This window comes from Tachypleus tridentatus, chromosome 11 (genome assembly GCF_004210375.1).
Source record: "Tachypleus tridentatus isolate NWPU-2018 chromosome 11, ASM421037v1, whole genome shotgun sequence".
Classification (NCBI taxonomy): Eukaryota; Metazoa; Arthropoda; class Merostomata; order Xiphosura; family Limulidae; genus Tachypleus; species Tachypleus tridentatus.
Genome location: NC_134835.1, coordinates 2,116,044 through 2,141,359, shown reverse-complemented (window position 1 = coordinate 2,141,359; position 25,316 = coordinate 2,116,044). Strand labels below are relative to the sequence as shown.

Here is a 25,316-nt window from a genome sequence, read left to right as displayed (position 1 = left end):
GATGCTAAAGTTAATTACATTTCACCACAGTTTGGTTATCATCCTTCTATAAAAAGTCTATAAAATGTGTCAGTTCATGAAAACAGGAAACTCCACTTCCATGGAACACAATCAAACTCACTTTAACATTACTAAAAGAGATTCCTTGTATAAAATAGATCATCTATCAAAAAACAACAACCATCAATAAACTGAAAAATAAGTATTTTAAAAAGAGTTATAATAAACCATGAGTACAGTTTTAACGCAACAATGAGATCTTCGTGTTCTCTGAACATTTTGACCAGACTAACCGTTCTCTCAGCAACACAGTGAAAAACAGTTGAGCAGTAAATCAAGTAGAAAAGTGAAAGGAACAGGTTGGATTGTCACTTTGAATGATGACGAGCTTTTCTAAGACTAACCTTGTTTTAGAACTACTAGATTTTGATGTATGACCAGTTCGTTTCCAGATAAAACCTTAATTATTTTGTTTACATTCATTTTACTTATTTCTACATAACTGAAGTGTGTTTCATGTTATTTCTACATAACTGAAGTCTGTTTCATGTTATTTCTACATAACTGAAGTCTGTTTCATGTTATTTCTACATAACTGAAGTGTGTTTCATGTTATTTCTACATAACTGAAGTCTGTTTCATGTTATTTCTACATAACTGAAGTGTGTTTCATGTTATTTCTACATAACTGAAGTCTGTTTCATGTTATTTCTACATAACTGAAGTGTGTTTCATGTTATTTCTACGTAACTGAAGTCTGTTTCATGTTATTTCTGATCTAACTGAACTAACACAGATCTTTTTCAGGTACAGATAATTTGAACTCACATTTGTAATTCTCTGCTAAAGAAAGTCACTGATTATCACATTTCTTAGTTTGTAATGTCGGCCCGGCATGGCCAGGTGGGTTAAGGCGCTCGATTCCTAATTTGAGGGTCGCGTGTTCAAATCTCCGTCATAACAAATATGCCAGCTCTTTCAGCCGTGGGGGCGTTATAACGTGACGGTAAATCCAACTATTCGTTGGTAAAAGAGTAGCCCAAGAGTTGGCGGTGGGAGGTGATGACTAGCTGCCTTCCCTCTAGTCTTACACTACTAAATTAGGGACGGCTAGCACAGATAGCCCTCGAGTAGCTTTGTGCGAAAATTCAAAAACAAAACAAACAAAACTTTGTAATGTAAACATCTTACGGAAGTACCAGAATAATTTGAAATGCTAGTAATGTTCTGTTTACTTAAACAATTATTTTTATAATTTAAGCTGGAGTGTCGACGATTGTAACATTTCATTTTTCGTTAGTTTCAAAATTACTGGATATTATTTTGGTATTTCCTGAAATGGCTATTTTTACGGTGTGCCAAAAGACAGGGAACAACTGATAATACAACAAGTACAACTAGTTTTTATGTATCTTATTAGTAATTTATAACGTTAGTTTTGTAAAATGGTAATTGTTTATCTTTGTTATGTTTATTTCATAGACACTTTAGTATGATAATCATTCTGTATTGTCAGTCTAATTTCTGGATTGAAGATCAACCTAAATATCCTAAAATAATCGAACTTTGTGATATATTATTGAGATTATGGCCGAAAACATCAGAATCCAGACAGAATCAAACTGATAAGTTAGTGCATTCTAATTATTATAAAATTGTATAATCCTGGTTAGACTTGCACAATAAATTATTTTTTTTACTAGATTACGTTTTATGTCTGAGCTATGTAGGCAGCTTGTTTTAATAAGATTTTATTAATATTAATTACGTAATAGACGTTGTATAAAACTTCCATGAGTTATACAATTGGTACTAAAGGATATCTTTGCCTGAACTGTCATAGGCGTAAAACATTTTATTAACCAGTCTCCTATACGAAACGGTTTGTGTCTCTCCCCGACTATAACGTAAATCGTTCAAATTTCCTAGTTTGATAAAGTTAGAACATTCAAGAGTTCTTGGACATAACATTCCTTAAAACTTCACTAATTTTCCAATTTTGGCGACTTTTACAATAATTTTCCTACTTTGCTTCTGGAATGAAACAAACGCACACCGGCCCGAAACGCCGCGCCCGGTGGAGATAGCTTCGTTAGTAATATTAAAACACGTTTCACACGAGCAAAACATGATAGGATAAATGTTTGGAAAGTAGAAAGTAATGTTGTCAAATAGTTTCAAAAATGAAGAAGAAATTCTCTTAAAAGTCAACTATGAAGAACAATCCGTTATTTCTTCCTATTTTATTTTAAGAAAGCAAAAATATAAAAAACGTGTTTATTTATAGTCACTTAGGAAAACAAATAACAGTCACCTACATTATTATTAATTTAAAACATATCTAGTTGGAGCAAAATAACATATGGTTTATTATACCACGTTTCATTGGTTCTGTTTCTCATGAATTGACGGTACTTTAAATTATGAGTTTAACCCTGGTGTTATACGTGAACTAGCGTTTCACTCTAGTGTCATATGTGAAGTTTGTTATCTCAACTATACAGATGCTATATTTTAGTAAAATACAGAATTTAACTTTGTGGTCTCAATTATACACATACCTAGTTGGTGATTAATAAATAGTCGCTTCGTATCTTAATAACAATAAAATATTATATACATATTTTCCATATGTTAAAGATCGATTTTAATTAAGCTGACTAGAAGATCTGAAATATGGACGCAGATTGATTCAGACGATGTAGACGATCCCTGTTCAATTTTAGTCTCTCGGCTTTCCTTTAGGAACGAACGGCCAGGACTTCCTACAATAATAGTTAATATCCTGATAGCAGTCGCTGCCAACCAGATAATTATGTTGTTTGGAATCACCGCCACAGATGATGAGGTAAGACAGACTATATAACTCCGGAACTGTTCTAATTTTCTCGGGTTAATTCAACTGCTGAAACACCAGTATGTTCGAAAGTCTTTGTAATCACATGACTAATCCCACTTTTTCTCAAGTAAATTGAGAGTTATAAAAACCTTAATAAAAATTAATAAAATTACTAGCAATTCTAATTTCAGTTTCTTTCTTGAGTATTACTGTTAGTTTTAGTGTTTGGTTTGAAGTAATTCTTATGACGTCGTATGTTTCTCTGGAACACACGATTGTAATTTTCACCTTGAGAACATTGAAATCCAAACAAATGTTGTTGTTGTTGTTTAATTACACTACAGGCTAACAAAAAAAACATACCATATTTGAAAGTATTCTTGTCTAAATTAGTTTCAAACGTACAGCTAACAAATGCAAGATCTAGAAGTCTCCTCAGGTCCTCTCGACTTTTTAATTTTTTATTTCTAATTAGCGGCAAAACGTTTCTTAAATGAATCATTCTAACAGAGACTTCTCACGAATAACAGTACCAAGAGTTGGCGGTTGTGGTGATGACTAGCTGCCTTCCCTCTAGTCTTACACTGCTGATATCTGTTATGTAGCTTTGCGCTAATATCTGAAACAAACAATTGTTAACTTTAGTGCCCTCTGTAGAGACGTGAGTACAAAGCAGTAAACGAAATATTTTAAAGATATTTCAATATATAATGCAAATATTTTAAGATAGAAATATATTTACCAAAAAACTATAAACCTCTTTCAAAACGACTTGGATATAACATAATTTTAACCAAGATATTTTAAATAATGGAGTTAAAGGTTGCTCTGAATAAATACCTGACAATCATATTGTATGTGTGTGTTTTAAATTACCCAAAGAATTCTATAAAATGTTAGATTATATTATTCAGTATAACACTCACATATCTTTTAATTTACTAATACTTCCATGTGGCCCTTAATTTGCCGATAGTATGCCAAGTTGTGGATCCGATGTCCACAGGTTACGAGTAACCACCTGGTCATATCGGGCCCCTAAAAGTATAACAAAAACCTTGGCCCAAGAGTTCCATTCTAAAATTTAACGATATTTTCATTTTACTTTAATGATTTGAAAAAGGTGCAATTTTGTACGTAAAACTACAGTTGCATTTTTGTCTTTTGAAAGTAGCTTCTTTAATATCCCAAGTGAAACGGCCGGCACAGCCAAGTAATATCCCAAGTGAAACGGCCGGTACAGCCAAGTAGTTACGGCGTTCGACTCGTACTTCTGAGGGTCATGGGTTCAAATCCACGTCACACCAAATATGCTCGTCCTTTGAGCAGTGGAGGCGTTATAATGTTACTGTCAATCCCACTATTCGTTGGCAAAATAGTAGCCCAAGAGTTGGCGGTGGGTGATGATGACTAGCTACCTTCCCTCTAGTCTTACACTGCTAAATTAGGGACGGCTTGCTGAGATAGCCTTCGTGTAGCTTTGCGCGAAATTCGAAACAAACCTCTAGATTTCTGGGAACCCGTATTTAAATATTATGTGAGATTTCTATGACATGTTAAATGAAGGAGACTTGTGGAACGTGTGAATGACAGGATGAAACTAAAGGAAGAGTGATGAATATTATAATCTCACTCAAGAAATACCGTTCCGTTCGAATAGCATTAATATAGTAATTTCATGTTACAATATAATTTCGTGTGTGTGAAAGTTTATCTGGATTACTTTGCCAAAATTTCGCATATTCCAAGATAGATACTATTAAAAACTATTGTTTTAAACAACGAAAAGTCACATCTACAACTGATAAATGGAATAAATATGCGTGTTTACATGTTCTTGAAATAGGTCAGATAAATCCGATAAACATCGTTTGGAATTCCTGGAGAACCAGTTAGAACGTTTATAAATGATTGGTTAGAAGAAGACTTTCGAAATGTCGTTTTATACACTTGTGTCTCCACAACAGTCATTTGCTGTTCATTCTACAAAGTTTCATCATGAATACTCTGCCAAAACAATCTGTCAAAGAATACTGATGTTGCTAGAACATGAGAATCAGTACATCCATCATATTAGAACAAATATTATTAGAATGTGAGAATCAGCACATCCATCGTACCAGAACATACTCATGTTGTTAGAACATGAGAATCAGTACATCCATCGTACCAGAACATACTCATGTTGTTAGAACGTGAGAATCAGCACATCCATCATATTAGAACAAATATTATTAGAATGTGAGAATCAGCACATCCATCGTACCAGAACATACTCATGTTGTTAGAACGTGAGAATCAGCACATCCATCGTATTAGAACATACTCATGTTGTTAGAATGTGAGAATCAACAGTTCCATTATGTAACAAAATACTTATATTGTTAAACTTTCTGGTAATATATTATATTTTTCTCAGCCAAAGTTTAATGAAATAATAACTTTCCATCAGTAAACTGTGCTTTATTTTCTAAATCTTGAAGATCTATCAATTTGGGTAACGTCGTCTCTAACTAAATTCGTATAAGTTTCATTTAGATCCAGCTGGAGTACTAGTCCCCTGAACGGAAGTTTGTAAAATAATGAATAGTAAAATATAATCTTAAGACATGAAAAGTTGCTTCCCTCATGTGTAACCGTAGAAAGCATAAAATCACCCATAAAAATTGTAAAACACAAAATGTGAAACCATAACTCTGCATGTGTCTTTCCATTGGTATAATAAAGGTCCATATCAACATTGGAGAGGATCTACAGGGGGAAAGGGAGTGTAAAAAAAAAATCCCATGAAATACGCAAAACGCAAAAATGATAATTTATATATTGGGTTGAGGAATAATTCGTGAGCGTTTTTTCAAGTTAACAAAATATATTCATAAATGAAACGCTTTCGCAAAATATTTCATGTCATTTGGTAGATAATTTTTTGCTCTAATAGATGGTGTGTTTGATTTTCATATGTTTTTAATTTTTGCTTTCATTTTCAGCTCATTAAATGGAATGTCAAGTGGACAAAATCGAGCATTTTCGACAGCATCTGCTTTTCGCATTTAATTTCTTGCAATTTCGTTTAAAACAATGCATACTATATACCTAGGTATTACATGCAATAAAGTATCATAATAAATGTTTTGGGTGTAATGTGTTCATGCATTGAAGTATTGTATAGTCTTGCATGTAATGCTTGAATGAAATTATTTAAAAGCGCTCACGAATTATTCCTCAACCTAATATAAACCCCTACCTCTGAGTGGCGCAGCCGTATGTCTGCAGACTTACACCGCTAGAACCCGGGTTTCGACACCAGTGTAATCAGAGCACAAATGGCCTATTGTGTAGCTTTATGAATAATTTTAAATAAACAAATGTAACCATCATAGAATTAATGAGCATCCACACCTTACATACACATACAACAGACAGTATTATTATATTTATATAGAAAATCAAGAGTAAAAATGCGGTAAAAATCATTTGCTATACTTTATTAAATAGTGCTTCAAACGCATTGTTAATAATATATGAGTGTGTGTGTTTCTCTTATAGCAAAACCACATCGGGCTATCTGCTGAGTCCACCGAGATGAATCAATAATATATGAATTACTTGTATTTTTATAACAAGATAACGTCAAAACCAGGCGGAACAATGGAACCAATATTCTCAATGTTAGTGATAAAAACCACAATAGATTGCAATTTTGTCTTTTCTTTCGTAGTCTCTTTGAAACGAGAGGTGTATGAAAATAGTTTTTATTTTTCTGTCGCCTATCATCGCTATCCAACACTATTTATGTTCAACAGCAAAGTTATTATAAGATCGTGTAAACATGCCATAGAAATTGAATATTTTGAACAGCGTATAAAATAGCGACTTAAATAAACTTCTGTATTCTATAAGCTTTGATACTGAAGCAAAGGAATTCGGAGCGGTAGGGATATCACAGACTGAAATATATTTTAAATGTAAGTTTTATAGATACCTGATTTCAAATGGAGAAAGACAAGAGGAAAATCAACTGCAGTGTAGTGTGATCTCTAACACTAGTGTTTTCGAATATCATTTTCATTGCTCAGCCGGCATTTGACGTTCGAAATCAATGTCGCTCCCCAAGAGACTTTCCATTGAATGCAAGATCTCATCCAATACAAAAGCCCATCGAAAACACAATTTTATATGTATTACAGAATATTCGATGTCCACGATTATGTCCACCCCAGCTGATAATAAGTTCGGTATTGATCGAAAACCTCGTGAGTAGTGATATGTAGGAAACAAAACATAAAGTGCTATTTGTATGTGCATATTGTTTAAATACTTAATGAATGAATTAATTAGAAAAAGCATCATTTTTACACCAGTGTGGTTTTATCACTAATATTAGCCAACTTGTATTTTTCTTTCTAATAATACGCCGATAACAGTGAGAAATACATATGCCAAGTAGTGGTATTAAAAAGAATCAAACTCAAACGCAGTTATAGAAACGCGATTTTTAGACTTCCAAACTAACAGCCTTACTTCTGAGCCACCGAAGAGCCTCATCACGAGCTAACGTTAGTTCAGTTTTATTTATTGTCAACCTGTTATCATTTGGGCTGTATTTTCGAAAACATTGAGTAAAGCATAAGTCGATACCACTTTCCTCCCCAAAACGTATTTCATTTGTACGTTTCCTATCCTGTGAACTCTTTAATTGGCCATCGATAAGATATTACTTGCGCTTAAAAGAAATTATCTACAAATAAACAAATCACTAGTATTGGTAAAAGAAACATCACTGACAGAATGAAATCGTCATCGTATATCTATTTTAGAAATGTTTATTCTCCTAAAGTGTATAAACTTAACCGTGTCTTGGCTCAAAATAACTTTATACAGTACTAAAGAATCGCATTTATAAACATTTCTCAAAACAAAAACATGTCTCTAAACTCACATAGCACATTTATCTTGTTTTTGGATTAGCCTTACCTCAGTTATCTTGTTTTAGGATGGACTTTGCATCACATTTATCTTTTCGGATGAATTTTACATCACATTTATCCTTTTAGATGGATTTTATATCACATTTATCTAGTTTTTTGATGGACTTTACATCACAATTATCTTGTTTTTGGAATTACTTTACATCACAATTATCTTGTTTTTTTGATGGACTTTACATCACAGTTATCTTCTTTTTGGAATTACTTTACATCACAATTATCTTGTTTTTTGATGGACTTTACATCACAATTATCTTGTTTTTGGAATTACTTTACATCACAATTATCTTGTTTTTGGAATTACTTTACATCACAATTATCTTGTTTTTTGATGGACTTTACATCACAATTATCTTGTTTTTTGATGGACTTTACGTCACAGTTATCTTGTTTTTTGATGGACTTTACGTCACAGTTATCTTGTTTTTGATGGACTTTACGTCACAGTTATCTTGTTTTTTGATGGACTTTACGTCACAGTTATCTTGTTTTTGGATGAACTTAACATCACAGTTTTCTTGTTTTTTGATGGACTTTACGTCACAGTTATCTTGTTTTTTGATGGACTTTACGTCACAGTTATCTTGTTTTTGGATGAACTTAACATCACAGTTTTCTTGTTTTTGATGGACTTTACGTCACAATTATCTTGTTTTTTGATGGACTTTACGTCACAGTTATCTTGTTTTTGGATGAACTTAACATCACAGTTTTCTTGTTTTTTGATGGACTTTACGTGACAATTATCTTGTTTTTTGATGGACTTTACGTCACAGTTATCTTGTTTTTGGATGAACTTAACATCACAGTTTTCTTGTTTTTTGATGGACTTTACGTCACAATTATCTTGTTTTTGATGGACTTTACGTCACAGTTATCTTGTTTTTGGATGAACTTAACATCACAGTTTTCTTGTTTTTTGATGGACTTTACGTGACAATTATCTTGTTTTTTGATGGACTTTACGTCACAGTTATCTTGTTTTTGGATGAACTTAACATCACAGTTTTCTTGTTTTTGGATGAACTTAACATCATAGTTTTCTTGTTTTTGGATGAACTTAACATCACAGTTTTCTTGTTTTTGGATGGACTTTACATCACAGTTATCTCAAAGCTAAAATTTTTACTCCCCTTACAGGTTCTATGTTCTTCTGTAGCCATTCTGCTGCACTACGTTCACCTAGTAGGTAGTTTATGGCTCATCTGCTACGTCGTCCATATCTATAGACAATTATGGCAATTATCAGAGAGACCATGGACAATTCTAGGCTACTGTCTCGTCTCCTGGCTTCTCCCAGCAGGTTTTGTTGTTTCTTCCTACCTCGTTAATCCGAAAGGATACGAAACAAACCAATAGTAAGTGATTTTATTTTAATGTGTTTCAGTTTGTTGTTTTTAGGGTTGAAACTCCAAACGTTTTGATGCACCAATACTACGGTGCTGATTCTACGTGTCATAAGATAAACAAAACATAACAACTGAATACTTTCTCAATCCGTATTACAGTAGATGTACCCGAAATGTAATAAAAACTTCTGTACTTAGTGTTGTTTACTTGCAAAATACAGATTCATCCGTTCAAGAAAAGTAGATATTTATGTTAGCTGAAACAATTTCAAGACCACTGTCTCTACATCTTTAAATAATCTTCTGTTTCTTTAACAAAAACGTTTCTCAGTTTCTCACCTCTTCTTGTACATTTAATATTCAAGATGGATTCATCTTTGGGTTATTTTTATTTGTAGGACCATTTCAATACAAATAAATCGTTTTCTTACTTAACATTCATTATATTACTAGTTCTAGAAAGAAAAAATGAATATTTTTCTCACTCCATTTATTTGTTTGGTAAATAGTTTTAGATCCTACTGTCATTTTTTTTTATTTTTGTTTTCAATTAGAACCATTTCAAGAAGGAGCTGTATTCCTTTTTATGATGTTTTTAAGTAATAATTTAAAAAATGGATTCTTGCCTTTCTTCATTCTTCCTGTATAATTGTTTCTATAGAAAACTTTCTTCTTTTCATTTTTTATTTATTAGCAAAAACCATTTGAAGAAAAGATATACTGTCTTCTTTTCACCTTTTGTTTGCTAGCAAACAAACTTCTTAGAGAGAATGAACTGTCTTAATTCCTAATTTTGTTTGTTAGTATAATAATTTCAAGAAGACGACACTGTCTTCTTTTGTCTCGTTGTAGGATCTTTGACAAGATAAAAGAACTGTCTTGTTTTTCACCTTTGTTTTTTTCAAATGATATGAGAGGCTATCTTTATGGTGACGTCAGAAGCTAGCCTGGTTAAAAAATGACAGCCCTATCTGACAAAACTATTTCTGAAACGACTAATAATAGTGTACATCTCGACAACCAACAAGCTGTACGTCCAGACACTCATAAACCACTTCATTCATTTAATCGAATCAATGAAACAAAGAACAAATGTAACCTCATAGCTCAACTGAACAAACTAAATAAAACATACACTGACGCTAAAAACAAACTAGAATATAAAGAAACAAGATAAGTCAGTCTAAAAGTTTCGCCGCAGGAGTTTTACAGATGTGTAGTTTCCTTTTTCTTTATCTGGATCTTTGCCAGGATTCTGCTGAAAATTACTTGATCAATACCTCCAGCAGAGTTTCTTCCTTTGTGTGTCAAACATTTGACAAAACTAGTAAATCATCGTGTAAGTAAAAACTGAACGTAATACGTGATGATTGGAGAGACTGTGTGAAGGAATGTTAACAAGAATAATTAAGTTATGCTTAACGTATATCATTAAAACTATTGATATTCTAGTAGCTTCGTGGAGAGGAAACATTTTTACCAATGAAACAACAAATAAAAATGTTGTTCTACATACTGTGTGTTTTATTTTCTATCCATTCAATTTATTTTGCCTATATTTCCCAGTTTATCATGATTTATTGGTAATTATTAATGGATACGTCGTACGTTAAGCGTTGGTTCTTCTGTACTTCAGTATTTGTTACTGAACTTATAATAAAGTCAAGGTAAATGTTCCTATGTGCCTTAAAGAAACATATATACAGTTGTTATTTCTAGATAACAATGTTTCTACAATAAACCTGAAGGGTCTTCCATTCTGTTAAGTCTTGACTTTTTTTAGATGCTGTCCATTTTAAATCAGACAAGACTGAACTAATTATTGGTGAAATGTCTTGGTAAAAGGACACAACGAGTCCTCTTCGGACTGGTGGTCTTTGAAGTTCTAATTCGCTGGGCCATTAAGAAAATTATAAATATCAAATTTGAAACATTTTTTTAAACATAAACATAAATATTTGTCCTTACATGTAACTTTTATCTGTAACTTGTGTGTATTGAGAACTTAAGAACCAAGTAATGTATTCTGATAAGTCCCATATTTTACCTGTAATCAAGCTGTAAACATGTGATAGTAAGTACCATCATCACAATGAAATATCAATTATCTCTAATCCTAGAACATTATTTAAGGTTCTGTATTAAGATTAGTTACTATAATTGATCTCCACACAAGCTGCTGGTTAACCATCCAAGGCGGAATGGGAATTTCTTTCGTTCTTCCAATGGTATTTCTGCTGCTGGTAAGTCCAGAACTTATTATGTGTTTTTGTCGCATATGTTTCCTTATAACCTCATTTTTTTAATGTTTCCTTATAACCTCATTTTTTTAATGTTTCCTTTAAGTATATGAAATACGAATAATACTTTAATACTAACGACTTTCAAGGATAGTGTGTTATTAGTTTTAGTATCTGTGGTAATAAACATTATAAAAATTACATTTCGTAAAAGATTTTTAAATGATCAACTACAAATATCTATTCGCGCAGTAAAGAGCTCTGTATAATTATTACCATGTTTTGGTGAAACGAAGTTTCAATACTTGAAATAGCAGTGATTTTTTGTAAGTGATACAAAGTTTCAGTATTTGACATAATAACGATAGTTCGTTATAGAACGAAGAAGTAGTTGTGTACGTTTGTGTGTTTCTTTGTTTGTTTTAAATTTCGATCAAAACTACACGAGGGCTATCTCCGTTAGCCGTTCCTAATTAAGCAGTGTGAGACTAGAGGGAAGACAGCTAATCATCATCACCCACCGCCAACTCTTGGGCTACTCTTTTACCAACGAATAGTGAGATTGACCGTCACATTATAACGCCCCCACGGCTGAATGGGCGATCATGTTAGCATATTTGGTGCGACGGGGATTCGAACCCGCGACTCTGAGATTACGATTGGAGCTCCTTAACCAGCTGGCCAACGCTGGTCCTGGCCGGAATGTGTGTGTGTTAGCAATATTTGTAATGATTAAACCCAACAGACCACACTCAAAAATCTAATATTTTTAAGAACCAATTATCATTGGAATGAAGACATCTACCTACAAACTTTAAAAATCATTATAATAATAATCAGATTGTGCCTGTCCTGAAAATCGCGTTCACTTGATTTCTAAAGGATATAAACAAATGGAGGGTGTAAATATACATTAGTAGACATTTTATAGACCATAACATATTAATATGTCATCAAATTTTATAAAATGATCTAGCGTCATGTGGTAAAACAATATCATGTTTAATTTTAATCGTATTAAATACGGTAAAATTTAGTGCTAACTAAAGTAAAGCAATAAACATGAACAAATTGCAATGTTAATGTATATCTATAGAATATAGGCCATTCTAAATAAAGGCTTAACTGATACTAATTAAATCATAAGTGTTTGTCAAGTGTTTGATAAGACCGTCGTCGCAAATTACAGTGATTCTGCGTGGCAAGGAAGTCATCTGCGTTCTGACTGTTTTGTGGAATTATTAAGATATTATTTATTGAAGAAACTGATTTATAAATGTATACGTCAGTCACTTTAAATCCATAGTTAAATGTATAGTGTAACTATTCTGTTTGTCACGTAGAAAAATATCTTGACGTCAAAATAAATCGTAATTGTTTTGCTGCTGATAAAAAAACGTATGTTTTTGTGATTTTGAATATGTGCCGTCCTTCCTTTTGGATAATGGTATGTCTACAGACATACAATTCTAAAATCCGGGATTTGATTCCACGTGGTAGACACAACAGGTAGCTCAATTTGGCTTTGTTAAAAAACAACACAGTAAGTTCCATTATTACTTTGTGGTCCTGACTCAATAGAAAGTACTATTATCACTTTGTGAATCTCATTCAATAGAAAGTACCATTATCATTTTGTTGCTCTGATTGAATAGACAGTACCATTATTACTCTGTACTACTGATTCAATAGAAACACCGTTAACATTTTGTGTTAATTCAATATAACATTTTGTGACACTGATTCAATATAACCTACCATTACTATTTTGTGATACTGATTCAATAGAAAGTACCATTAATGTTTTGTTCCACTGATTCAATAGAAAGTACCATTATCACTTTATCCCACTGATTCAATAGAAAGTACCATTATCACTTTGTCCAACTGATTCAATAGAAAGTACCATTATCACTTTATCCCACTGATTCAATAGAAAGTACCATTATCACTTTGTCCAACTGATTCAATAGAAAGTACTATTATCACTTTGTCCAACTGATTCAATAGAAAGTACCATTATCACTTTGTCCAACTGATTCAATAGAAAGTACCATTATCACTTTGTCCAACTGATTCAATAGAAAGTACCATTATCACTTTGTCCAACTGATTCAGTTGAAAGTTTACACGTCTATTAAAAGTCGTACATTACTTCCGACATTTTCTCAGTTATCAAAGAACTGCTATTCATTTATTTTATTCACTACACCGCATATAGAGACCTATATAGAAATCATTGACAATATATCGGCAAAATCATGTTTAGTAAATTCATTCGACAACTCGTATAAGATTCCGACCTACAAACAGTTATGATTGTGAATTAATACTTAAATGTTTCGCGCAACTTGCAACTTTAGGTTCCCTTTAAATATTTCGTTATTAATGTGATTTCATCCACGATTTCATTCGAGAATGAAACTGTAATACCATTATCAAAACAGAATAAAAAATTATTAACTTTTTAACATATATTTCTACCTTTATTTTAAATTAATATTTACGTTGTAACAGAAGAATGTTGGAATATTAAATTTTGGTCTCGTTTTGTCTTCTATGGTCTCGTTTCGTCATGTAATTTTATTATACACAAAATTTCAAGTTGTCTAGATGCTACATTTTGTTCGTGTATTTCCTTAATTACCGTCGTACTCAAGGTCTCTGCCCTGATGAAAAAAAGTTGCATTTTTAACCGTTACATGAACAAAATATAACGTAATATTCTTTGTCTCGTCTCTTTCAGCTAAACACGGTCTTCGTCCTGGCTTCCATGAAAAGATTCTTTGCCTTACGTTCAGTGACGCCGAAAAATGAGATCGATAGAACCCGGTAAGATCAAGTTGTTGTGCTAAGAAAAACAGGAAATTGGAGATTCACGTTTAGACCTGTATGTTTTATAACATTAGTTATTCAAAAACCGCCTTTTGCTACTCTTCCTACACTATTTATTAAACACGTTGTCAAATAAATTGAGTAATTTGTAATATATATATATAAAATCACAGGAGTATAATCCTTTTTAAATTACCAAGCTAACGTTGTAACATAACAACAACATCAGGACCTTTTTACGTCACATCTTTTCGTTATCTTTAATTATATAGTGAGTTGGTGACAAGATAGGAAGTCGAAATATAACAAGAAAAGATTAATTTATATGTCATTTTCTTTTTAGTTTTTCTCTACGAACAGGAATGGTCATCCTTCCATATTTCTTCGTCAATTGGTTCTTCAGTGTTTTGGCTTTCGAAGATGTCTTTACTACCATGTTCCATTACATTTTTGCCTTAACCAACAGTCTTCAAGTACGTCTATTTTCTACGTGTACCGCAAGGTTATATACATAACAGCACATTAAAATTGTTTTACGTTTGCTGTTTTTATTAATTCTCCAGTTTATTTTGAATTGAAACCAACTATTGTTTTTTCATAAATCCTATCTTTAAACCAACAGTCACTTGTACTTCCACTAGTGATCTTCCTTTATTTTGAATGTTAACAGACAATTGCAATTTTTTCTTCAAACTATCTTTCATTCTTCTATATTTACATCTACATTTGTTATACATGATTGTGTGTTTTTTTCTCTGTAGTAGTTCATCAAACTGTTAATTTTTAAGTACTATAGCATTCTTCTTGGATTTTATATTTGAACTGGCAACCACTTTTAATTGTGTAATCCAGTCGACATATGTGATGAAAGCTTTATACAGTCAACAACACAAGAATATCGTATCAAATATGTTTGTTTCTGACTTCAAGAGTGAGTGAATAACAGTTCAGTTTGTTTTACCATGAAATATAAATGTCTCCGTTTTAACACACAATATGATTTGACTTCTCTGTTGTCTACAAGCGTAAATGTATGTTCCTTATCTAGGTTCATATTCCTTATTTACATTCAATCACTTTAAATGTTACTTTTAAATATTGTTCTATCCGATATCTAACCTTCTGTAATTTCATATTTTTGTTACTTTAGGGGATCTTAATTTTCCTGTTCTTCTGTGCTCTTAATCCAAAGGTAAGAACGTTTTATAATTACTGTGTATGTATGTGTACAATTAATATTTGACATATTAATATTAGTTTGATAATGCATATTTAATACATAGTTTGGTAATGCATATTTAATACATAGTTTGGTAATGCATATTTAATACATAGCTTAAAGATTTTTAGTTGACCCTCGTCAGTAGTGGCACAACGGTATAAAGATAGCCCCTTACGTAGCTTTATGTTTAACTTCAAATAAACAAACATTTTGATTGAGAAATGCTTTTAGAAAGAACTGAACATTATCCATTTTTTTACCATAAATGTATTGATTGATGAAAACACTAATATTTCATACAGAGATGTTGTTTCTGAAAATGTGTGGTAAAAGTTGAAACAGAAGAAAATATGAAAGACAAAACATTAATTTTTCATATCTCACTCAAGTATTTAATACTTCTATACTGCACTTTGTAAGAATGCATTGTTATAGATTGAACTCTTTTTAATAAGCTGGTGAAGTGTGATCAAAATTAGTTATACTTGTTCAATAGATTGTACTGTTGTCTGTCTCCAGTTTAACCTCTATTACTGATACTATACAAGATTTTCCTAGCTGCTCTTAACCCTACATTTAAAGGTCATTATCGATGTTGTTATCTAACAGGAGATTATTATAGATGTCATTTTTCTTAATACAAAATCATATTGTGTGTTTCATTATTGTTACTAACAGGAGATTATTATAGACGTTGTCATCGCTCTTAATACAAAATCATATTGTGTGTTTCATTATTGTTACTAACAGGAAATTATTATAGACGTTGTCATCGTTCTTAATACAAAATCATATTGTGTGTTTCATTATTGTTACTAACAGGAGATTATTATAGATGTCATTTTTCTTAATACAAAATCATATTGTGTGTTTCATTATTGTTACTAACAGGAGATTATTATGGATGTCATTTTTCTTAATACAAAATCATATTGTGTGTTTCATTATTGTTACTAACAGGAGATTATTATAGATGTCATTTTTCTTAATACAAAATCATATTGTGTGTTTCATTATTGTTACTAACAGGAGATTATTATAGATGTCATTTTTCTTAATACAAAATCATATTGTGTGTTTCATTATTGTTACTAACAGGAGATTATTATAGACGTTGTCATCGTTCTTAATACAAAATCATATTGTGTGTTTCATTATTGTTACTAACAGGAGATTATTATAGATGTCATTTTTCTTAATACAAAATCATATTGTGTGTTTCATTATTGTTACTAACAGGAGATTATTATAAATGTCATTCTTCTTAATACAAAATCATATTGTGTGTTTCATTATTGTTACTAACAGGAGATTATTATAGATGTCATTTTTCTTAATACAAAATCATATTGTGTGTTTCATTATTGTTACTAACAGGAGATTATTATAAATGTCATTTTTCTTAATACAAAATCATATTGTGTGTTTCATTATTGTTACTAACAGGAGATTATTATAGACGTTGTCATCGTTCTTAATACAAAATCATATTGTGTGTTTCATTATTGTTACTAACAGGAGATTATTATAGACGTTGTCATCGTTCTTAATACAAAATCATATTGTGTGTTTCATTATTGTTACTAACAGGAGATTATTATAGATGTCATTGTTTCTTAATACAAAATCATATTGTGTGTTTCATTATTGTTACTAACAGGAGATTATTATAGATGTCATTTTTCTTAATACAAAATCATATTGTGTGTTTCATTATTATTACTAACAGGAGATTATTATAAATGTCATTTTTCTTAATACAAAATCATATTGTGTGTTTCATTATTGTTACTAACAGGAGATTATTATAGACGTTGTCATCGTTCTTAATACAAAATCATATTGTGTGTTTCATTATTGTTACTAACAGGAGATTATTATAGATGTCATTTTTCTTAATACAAAATCATATTGTGTGTTTCATTATTGTTACTAACAGGAGATTATTATAAATGTCATTCTTCTTAATACAAAATCATATTGTGTGTTTCATTATTGTTACTAACAGGAGATTATTATAGATGTCATTTTTCTTAATACAAAATCATATTGTGTGTTTCATTATTATTACTAACAGGAGATTATTATAGATGTCATTTTTCTTAATACAAAATCATATTGTGTGTTTCATTATTGTTACTAACAGGAGATTATTATAGACGTTGTCATTTTTCTTAATACAAAATCATATTGTGTGTTTCATTATTGTTACTAACAGGAGATTATTATAGACGTTGTCATCGTTCTTAATACAAAATCATATTGTGTGTTTCATTATTGTTACTAACAGGAGATTATTATAGACGTTGTCATCGTTCTTAATACAAAATCATATTGTGTGTTTCATTATTGTTACTAACAAGAGATTATTATAGATGTCATTTTTCTTAATACAAAATCATATTGTGTGTTTCATTATTGTTACTAACAGGAAATTATTATAGACGTTGTCATTTTTCTTAATACAAAATCATATTGTGTGTTTCATTATTGTTACTAACAGGAGATTATTATAGACGTTGTCATCGTTCTTAATACAAAATCATATTGTGTGTTTCATTATTGTTACTAACAGGAAATTATTTAGATGTCATTTTTCTTAAATGGATGTTATCACTGTTATAAGTGGAAAATTTTTTCATTATTTTTATTAACTGGTGATTTCTTTGGATGTTGTCATTGGTTTTAGTACAAAATCATACTTGTATGTATCCAGTATTTTGCTATACTTACACGCATCCAGTTTTGTACTCTTTTATACTCAAATTAATCTGCAAAACTTTATGTATTTGAACATAGGACATGTTTCTGTTAACGTTTTCATACAGATACAGAGAGCGTGTAGGGAGACGAGCAGGAGAAGAGGAAGAACTCGCCGAGTGTCTTCCGTCAGGATGAAGCGGAGGCCCTTCGGCACAAGACATGAACGAGAGAGCTGTCGGTATAACGACTCCTATCCGCTTTTGCCCGACTCGTCCAATGAAATCCACAGTATCTTATAAACGAAAGAATACTTCAGATATCTATATTCTTAAAGGAAACTCAAACATTGATATGTATGTTTGTGTGTGTTGTTTGTCGTAAATAGTGTATCATCTGAAAGTTAGCTTAGCAGATCCATTTTAACGCCTTAAATTTCCAAGTTACAGATACTACTGATAGTTTACACCTGTATTTCAGACTTATGTTGGTAAATCTGGTTCACATTATATGAAATCCTTTTCTCCAGTCCAAAGAATGTGATATTTCTGTTATTCTTATCTGTGTTTAGATGTTTGTATCATATATTCATTAATATAATACATAACTTGCTATGTACTCAGTAGAAACTTGATGAAAAGTTTCCGTAATTTTAAAGAATGTCCTGATTCCAGTATTTATATGATGTAAATAATATGTAAAACTAATTCCTTAATAGAAGCCGAATGTTATGATGTCATTTACTGAATTGGATTAAAAGATTAATAGATAATGTTTGTAATCTTATTTTACTACTTTCCTTGATAGAAATAACTACTTTTTATTCATCTAACTACTTACACACCTCTTACTGACCACAGTATAATATCATGACATGGTCACTACACAAATACTAATTAAAATGTTTTAGTCATTCTAGGTTTGACATAATCATTTTATAATAAACAACCTCACCAACACATCCCCAGTGTCTGAGCGATAAATCTGAAGATTTATAACGCTCAAAACCAGGGTTTGATACCCGTGGTGAGCACAACGCAAATTAACGCTCATGATATGACCATGTAATGGGTAGTTTGTGTAGTTCAGTATTATTCTCATGGATAATCCATTATGACCTTCAGGTGATGGATAGATAGCTTGTGTAATCTTAATTTTTTCTCTTGATATGATCATGTGATTAATGATTTGTGTGGGCCAAGATGATCCATCGTGCGGCGTTTATCTGATAGACTGTCTGCAAACACAAAACTGCTCTCGAAAACACATGGTAAATGTACCAGATGATGATTGTTGAAACCTATATTATTAAACCTTAGTGAATAAAAGATCAGAAATAGTCAGAAAAACTGTTGTTTAGTTTGGTATCATTACTACAGTTTTATTAACCCTGAAAAAGTAAATAAACCAAGTTAGTCAAAACACTGAAGCAAAGAGTGATATTTTTCCTAATTTCAGATTACACTTCTCTTTAATAACATGTTGTCATATAGGAAGAATAACAAACATCAGTTTAAGTGTTAAATGTAATATTAAACTTGTTAATTATATTATTTCCTCAACAAGAGTTAAAATTCAACTAATCAATACCACTTTACAAGTTTACATAAAGACGGATTTGTTTTCGTGATTCTTGCATAATGCTGTTACATCAAAGTAAAGACATTTTTTTATATTTGAAAGTAACTACAATTAACAGTTAATTCTAAACTTATTAGTTACTGTATCTTTAAATATTTCAAATTATCTGTGCTCCCCAGTGGCACAGCAGTAAATCTGCAAACTCACCTGCTAAAAACCGGTTTTTCGACACCCCTGGTGGGCAGAGCACAGATAACCATTTGTGTAGCTTTGTGCTTAACTCTAAACAAACAAAATATCTAGAAAAATATTCCACTTTTATTGAGTAATACAACAAAACGTAGAAAATATTAAGGTTGTTTTTTTTTAATTTCTCACAAAGCTGCACCAGGGGCTATCTGTGCTAGTCGTCCCTAACTTAGCAGTGTAAGACAAGAGGGAAGGTAGCTAGTCATCGCCACCCACCCTCAACTCTTAGGATACTCTTTTACCAACGAATAGTGAGACTGACCGTTACATTATAACGCCCCTACGGCTGAAAGGGCGAGCATGTTTGGTGTGAAGGGGATTCGAACCAGCAACCCTCGTATTCCAAGTCGAGTGTCTTATCGACCTGGCCATGCCTGACCTAATATTAAGGTATACACCAGTTATTTCGGCCAGAGATGTTTTAGGTTCTATCATAAAGGAAACTTTCAATAAACAGATAGTTATATGGTATTGACTCACAAACATCTATGAAAACTCTAACAGACAGCGACAAGTGTGTTGTACGTTTTATTCCAAACACTATTCTATTATCCCTCGCGTTACATCATGCAGAAACTAGTTGAATTTATCGACTTTAACTTTAGTCAACTTTAACTATGATTTTATCAAAAGTTATATCATATTTTTACCGACTATTACATTGATGATAAACAAAGCATGACAGAGAGATTTATGGTCATAAAGATTTGACACTATATGTTAACTTTCCTGACATGCGTATTGGTGCAAAATGTGAGATTTGATAAAAAAAAATTCGAAGGTTAATTTGTACAAAACCTTTTACGAACAACTTGTACATCTTGAAAACTGATACAGAGAGTTCACAGTAATGTTGCTTAAGAGCCATGATATATAGTTAACTAGAGAAGTGAACCAAAACTCTCGTGTGTTTCTTATTGATTGTTTCGTATTTTTCTTTGTGGGAACACTTCGTGTATGTGAAAATGCATCATAAAGACAATACAAGTATCCTAAACATATATTTTTCCTTTACTAGTTAACTACCATGTACTTGTTCTATGCGTATGTGTACACAGTAAGTTCTTTCTTGAATAAACTGGATGTATCAGTAAACAGTGTCTAATTGTTCTGATAAAACTTCCCTACGTTCTAAATATTTCTGTACTAAAGCGTAGTGTTCGCCAGGATGTTTTTATTTCGTACAAAAGTTTTTGTCTTTAGAGGTTTTGAGTGTACTAAAAACTAGATGGAAGAGATAACCTTCCTCGAATGTGTTAATATACATATTTATCACGTCAGAATCCTGAATGGTTTGTGTTGAGTGTTGCATGCATCATCGTAAATTTATGTATACGTGTGTATTTGTCCAGAAAATATGTAGAGGTATGCTATACATACGTCATTTCCTGCAACTCTCAGTTGAAGAGTTTTCAACTTTATTGAGCATGATTATAATTGGGTTGGGTGTTTGTGATGCATCACAATGGTGTTGTAAACATGAAGTGTATGTTTTACACTCAGTTTTAACGTTTTCCCTGTAATATATGCCATGAACTGAATATCCTATATAACAAACTGGAAGAATCACGTTTTATGTCTCAGTGTTCTCCAGTTAAAATTAAACTACACCATTTTTGTGTTTTGAGATCCTTTGGTGCTTCATAAAAACAAATGGTCATTTATTGGGTATATACAAAAGAGAATTGTAAAATACTATTTTTACCTGGCTCTGATTTCGAATATAAAGTTCTGAAATTAAGAAGGATGGATGTTAAAAAACGAATTCACACTTTATGTGATTTCAGTCATATATCTCGGGCCTATTGTTTTGTAAAGTTTCGCCGTCATCTTTAACCGTTTAAACTGCATCTTTCAAACTCAGAACTGTTAATATTAAGTAATTGATATATCTATTTTTTTTTGCAAATTTTGTATATTTCTGAAAAAAGTTCATTGTAGGCTTTTCGATAACTCACGTACAATTCTTTCATCTTTCTCAACCCCTGATATATAATAGTCTTCACTGTTTCTAACCTGGTTTGTATAACAATATTTCTCCTTTACTAAACCCTGAAGAATACTAGTCTAGGACCGTAGCTAAATTCTGATGAAAATGTTAGTTCTTCAGTACTTCTAATCATCACTAATTCTGCAGTTTAGATTATTCATCTTCTGGGTTTAAAATACTGTTATATTACGTACGTGATTTCATATTGTAAAAAGTGTAATAAGGAAGACATTGAGTTTATATCCTATACAATTTAATCTCTTTTTTAAAAATGTTCAGTATATACTTTAGCAAAGAAGACGGTAGATGGCGTATTATTACAATGGTGTAAAAGTTCCGCTAAACTACGTGCGACTTGTAACCTGAGAGTCGCGTGTTCTAATCCCCATCGCACCAAACATGCTCGCCCTTTCAGCCGTGGGGGCGTTATAAAGTTACGATCAATCCCACTATTCGTTGGTTAAAGAGTAGCCCAAAAGTTGGCGGTTGGGTTTTGATAATTAGCTGCCTTCCCTCTAGTCTTACACTGCTAAATTAGGGACGGCTAGTGCAGATAGCCCTCGAGTAGCTTTGCGCGAAATTAAAAAACAAACAAACATTGCTCAGTTGAGTTGTAATTGACAATTCCAGGAGCTCCACCTACAAGTAATTAACCCTTACGAGACAGAAGAAAGCTTCTTTACTGATGTTACGTAACAGCCTTATAGCTGTATAATGTTCTGACGATTCCACATCTTTTATTTTTCTTAGAAATGCCATATTTTACTTATTTTTCAAATAAATTCGTTCCCTCCAAATTTCCACGAATACCTTTCAGAACTGCCATTTCTCTATGATTAATACATAACTTAATATACATCTCATTGACTGATATAAATAAATTATTTTTGTCTTTTGACATGAAATAAAACGTGCGTGAAGTACTGGTTTGCTTGTGGACAGTGAACCCGAGAGTTCGATGTTCGTATTGCAACCACAAAAATAGTGTTCAGGTGCGTTACAACAGGAATAGTCAAATCCCTTCCTGGATTAGTTTAATTCAAGATTCTAACGAATACAACTCAGGGTTCATTTGAAATATATATACTTATCAGAAATTATCTACAATCTAGAAATAAAATTTTATGCTATTTTTATGGGTTTTTTTTTCTTACAGCACTGCAGTATGTTTATTTGGTGATAATTTTAATAAGCTACTCGGGCTGTAACGTCACGATTTTTGAATCGATGATCAGTTTAATTCGAAGAAACTCTCTTTGAAAAATGGACTTTATTTAGATGTAGTTGACAGAATATGAATATCATTTCCAAAAGTCAATAAAATCTAATTACATATTTATTTAAACGTCATTTGTAACTTAAAGGAATGAAGATTGGCCTGAACTGAAGTCCTCCAACTTGCCGAATATTTTATAAACAAAACAGTAAGTGTCAATAATGGTCGTTTGTTCAGTTCTATAGTGATGCTGCTCTAAAGGTTATTAAACAAATATTGCATTTTATTCCTTGAACGTCTTGTTTACTATGTGATAAAATATACAGATTCTATAACAAGACTATATTAAGATACAAAGTTTCAAAACATTTAAATACAAATACACATAATACAAAGTGGCTGATATGTGCTAATTATAAATCTATAAATGAGCAAAGAAGTGAGGAAAATATCTCCATACTATCAGTTAAAGATATTATGAACAATACCATGACTTCAAGTGTGAGGGTAAGAAGCATAAAATGATAGTTATGGCAATAATTATGGTTTCAGCATGCAATAACATGATGTATGGCAATAATTATGGTTTCAGCATGCAATAACATGATGTAGCTACTGTTAAAAACATGCAACATGGTTTCAGCATGCAATAACATGATGTAGCTACTATTAAAAACATGCAACATGGTTTCAGCATGCAATAACATGATGTAGCTACTATTAAAAACATGCAACATGGTTTCAGCATGCAATAACATGATGTAGCTACTATTAAAAACATGCAACATGGTTTCAGCATGCAATAACATGATGTAGCTACTATTAAAAACATGCAACATGGTTTCAGCATGCAATAACATGATGTAGCTACTATTAAAACATGCAACATGGTTTCAGCATGCAATAACATGATGTAGCTACTATTAAAAACATGCAACATGGTTTCAGCATGCAATAACATGATGTAGCTACTGTTAAAACATGCAACATGGTTTCAGCATGCAATAACATGATGTAGCTACTATTAAAAACATGCAACATGTTTTCAGCATGCAATAACATGATGTAGCTACTGTTAAAAACATGCAACATGGTTTCAGCATGCAATAACATGATGTAGCTACTGTTAAAAACATGCAACATGGTTTCAGCATGCAATAACATGATGTAGCTACTGTTAAAAACATGCAACATGGTTTCAGCATGCAATAACATGATGTAGCTACTGTTAAAACATGCAACATGGTTTCAGCATGCAATAACATGATGTAGCTACTATTAAAAACATGCAACATGGTTTCAGCATGCAATAACATGATGTAGCTACTATTAAAAACATGCAACATGGTTTCAGCATGCAATAACATGATGTAGCTACTATTAAAAACATGCAACATGGTTTCAGCATGCAATAACATGATGTAGCTACTGTTAAAACATGCAACATGGTTTCAGCATGCAATAACATGATGTAGCTACTATTAAAAACATGCAACATGGTTTCAGCATGCAATAACATGATGTAGCTACTGTTAAAAACATGCAACATGGTTTCAGCATGCAATAACATGATGTGGCTACTGTTAAAAACATGCAACATGGTTTCAGCATGCAATAACATGATGTAGCTACTGTTAAAAACATGCAACATGGTTTCAGCATGCAATAACATGATGTAGCTACTGTTAAAAACATGCAACATGGTTTCAGCATGCAATAACATGATGTAGCTACTATTAAAAACATGCAACATGGTTTCAGCATGCAATAACATGATGTAGCTACTTTTAAAAACATGCAACATAACAATCACACTTAGCAGCTATTGTATCGGTATGTTAGTTCTAGGCTGTCGGGCTCGATATGCGTTCTATTACTTAATAAAACATATTATAAGAGTGACAGTCATTCTCTATCTTATTTTAAAAAACAATCTCTTTACAAGGCACGTGCTACCAATTAATTTCCTTTTCTATAGTCCGCAGTTCGAAATTAGAACCGACTATACTTTAGTCATCTCTACCTTGGCCACGTTTAGCTACTGATGTCATCCAAATGATCCGTTAATTTAATGAACGTCTCGAAATATACAATAATGAAAATCTAA

At 31.9% G+C, this 25,316-nt stretch overlaps 1 protein-coding gene across 2 annotated transcripts in view; it reads left to right on the top strand.

Moving 5' to 3' along the window:
- LOC143231610 (adhesion G protein-coupled receptor B2-like) overlaps positions 1–18,942 on the top strand; it is a 76,863-nt gene extending 57,921 nt beyond the window's left edge. For both annotated transcript variants that reach the window (XM_076466137.1, XM_076466136.1), the window contains exons 12-18: positions 2,746–2,848; positions 8,968–9,185; positions 11,353–11,419; positions 14,163–14,248; positions 14,595–14,724; positions 15,402–15,443; positions 18,302–18,942. In XM_076466137.1, coding sequence (XP_076322252.1) covers positions 2,746–2,848; positions 8,968–9,185; positions 11,353–11,419; positions 14,163–14,248; positions 14,595–14,724; positions 15,402–15,443; positions 18,302–18,475 — 820 coding nt within the window. In that variant the 3' untranslated portion in view covers positions 18,476–18,942. The remainder of the gene's footprint in view (positions 1–2,745; positions 2,849–8,967; positions 9,186–11,352; positions 11,420–14,162; positions 14,249–14,594; positions 14,725–15,401; positions 15,444–18,301) is intronic.
- The last annotated feature ends 6,374 nt before the right edge of the window (positions 18,943–25,316 follow it).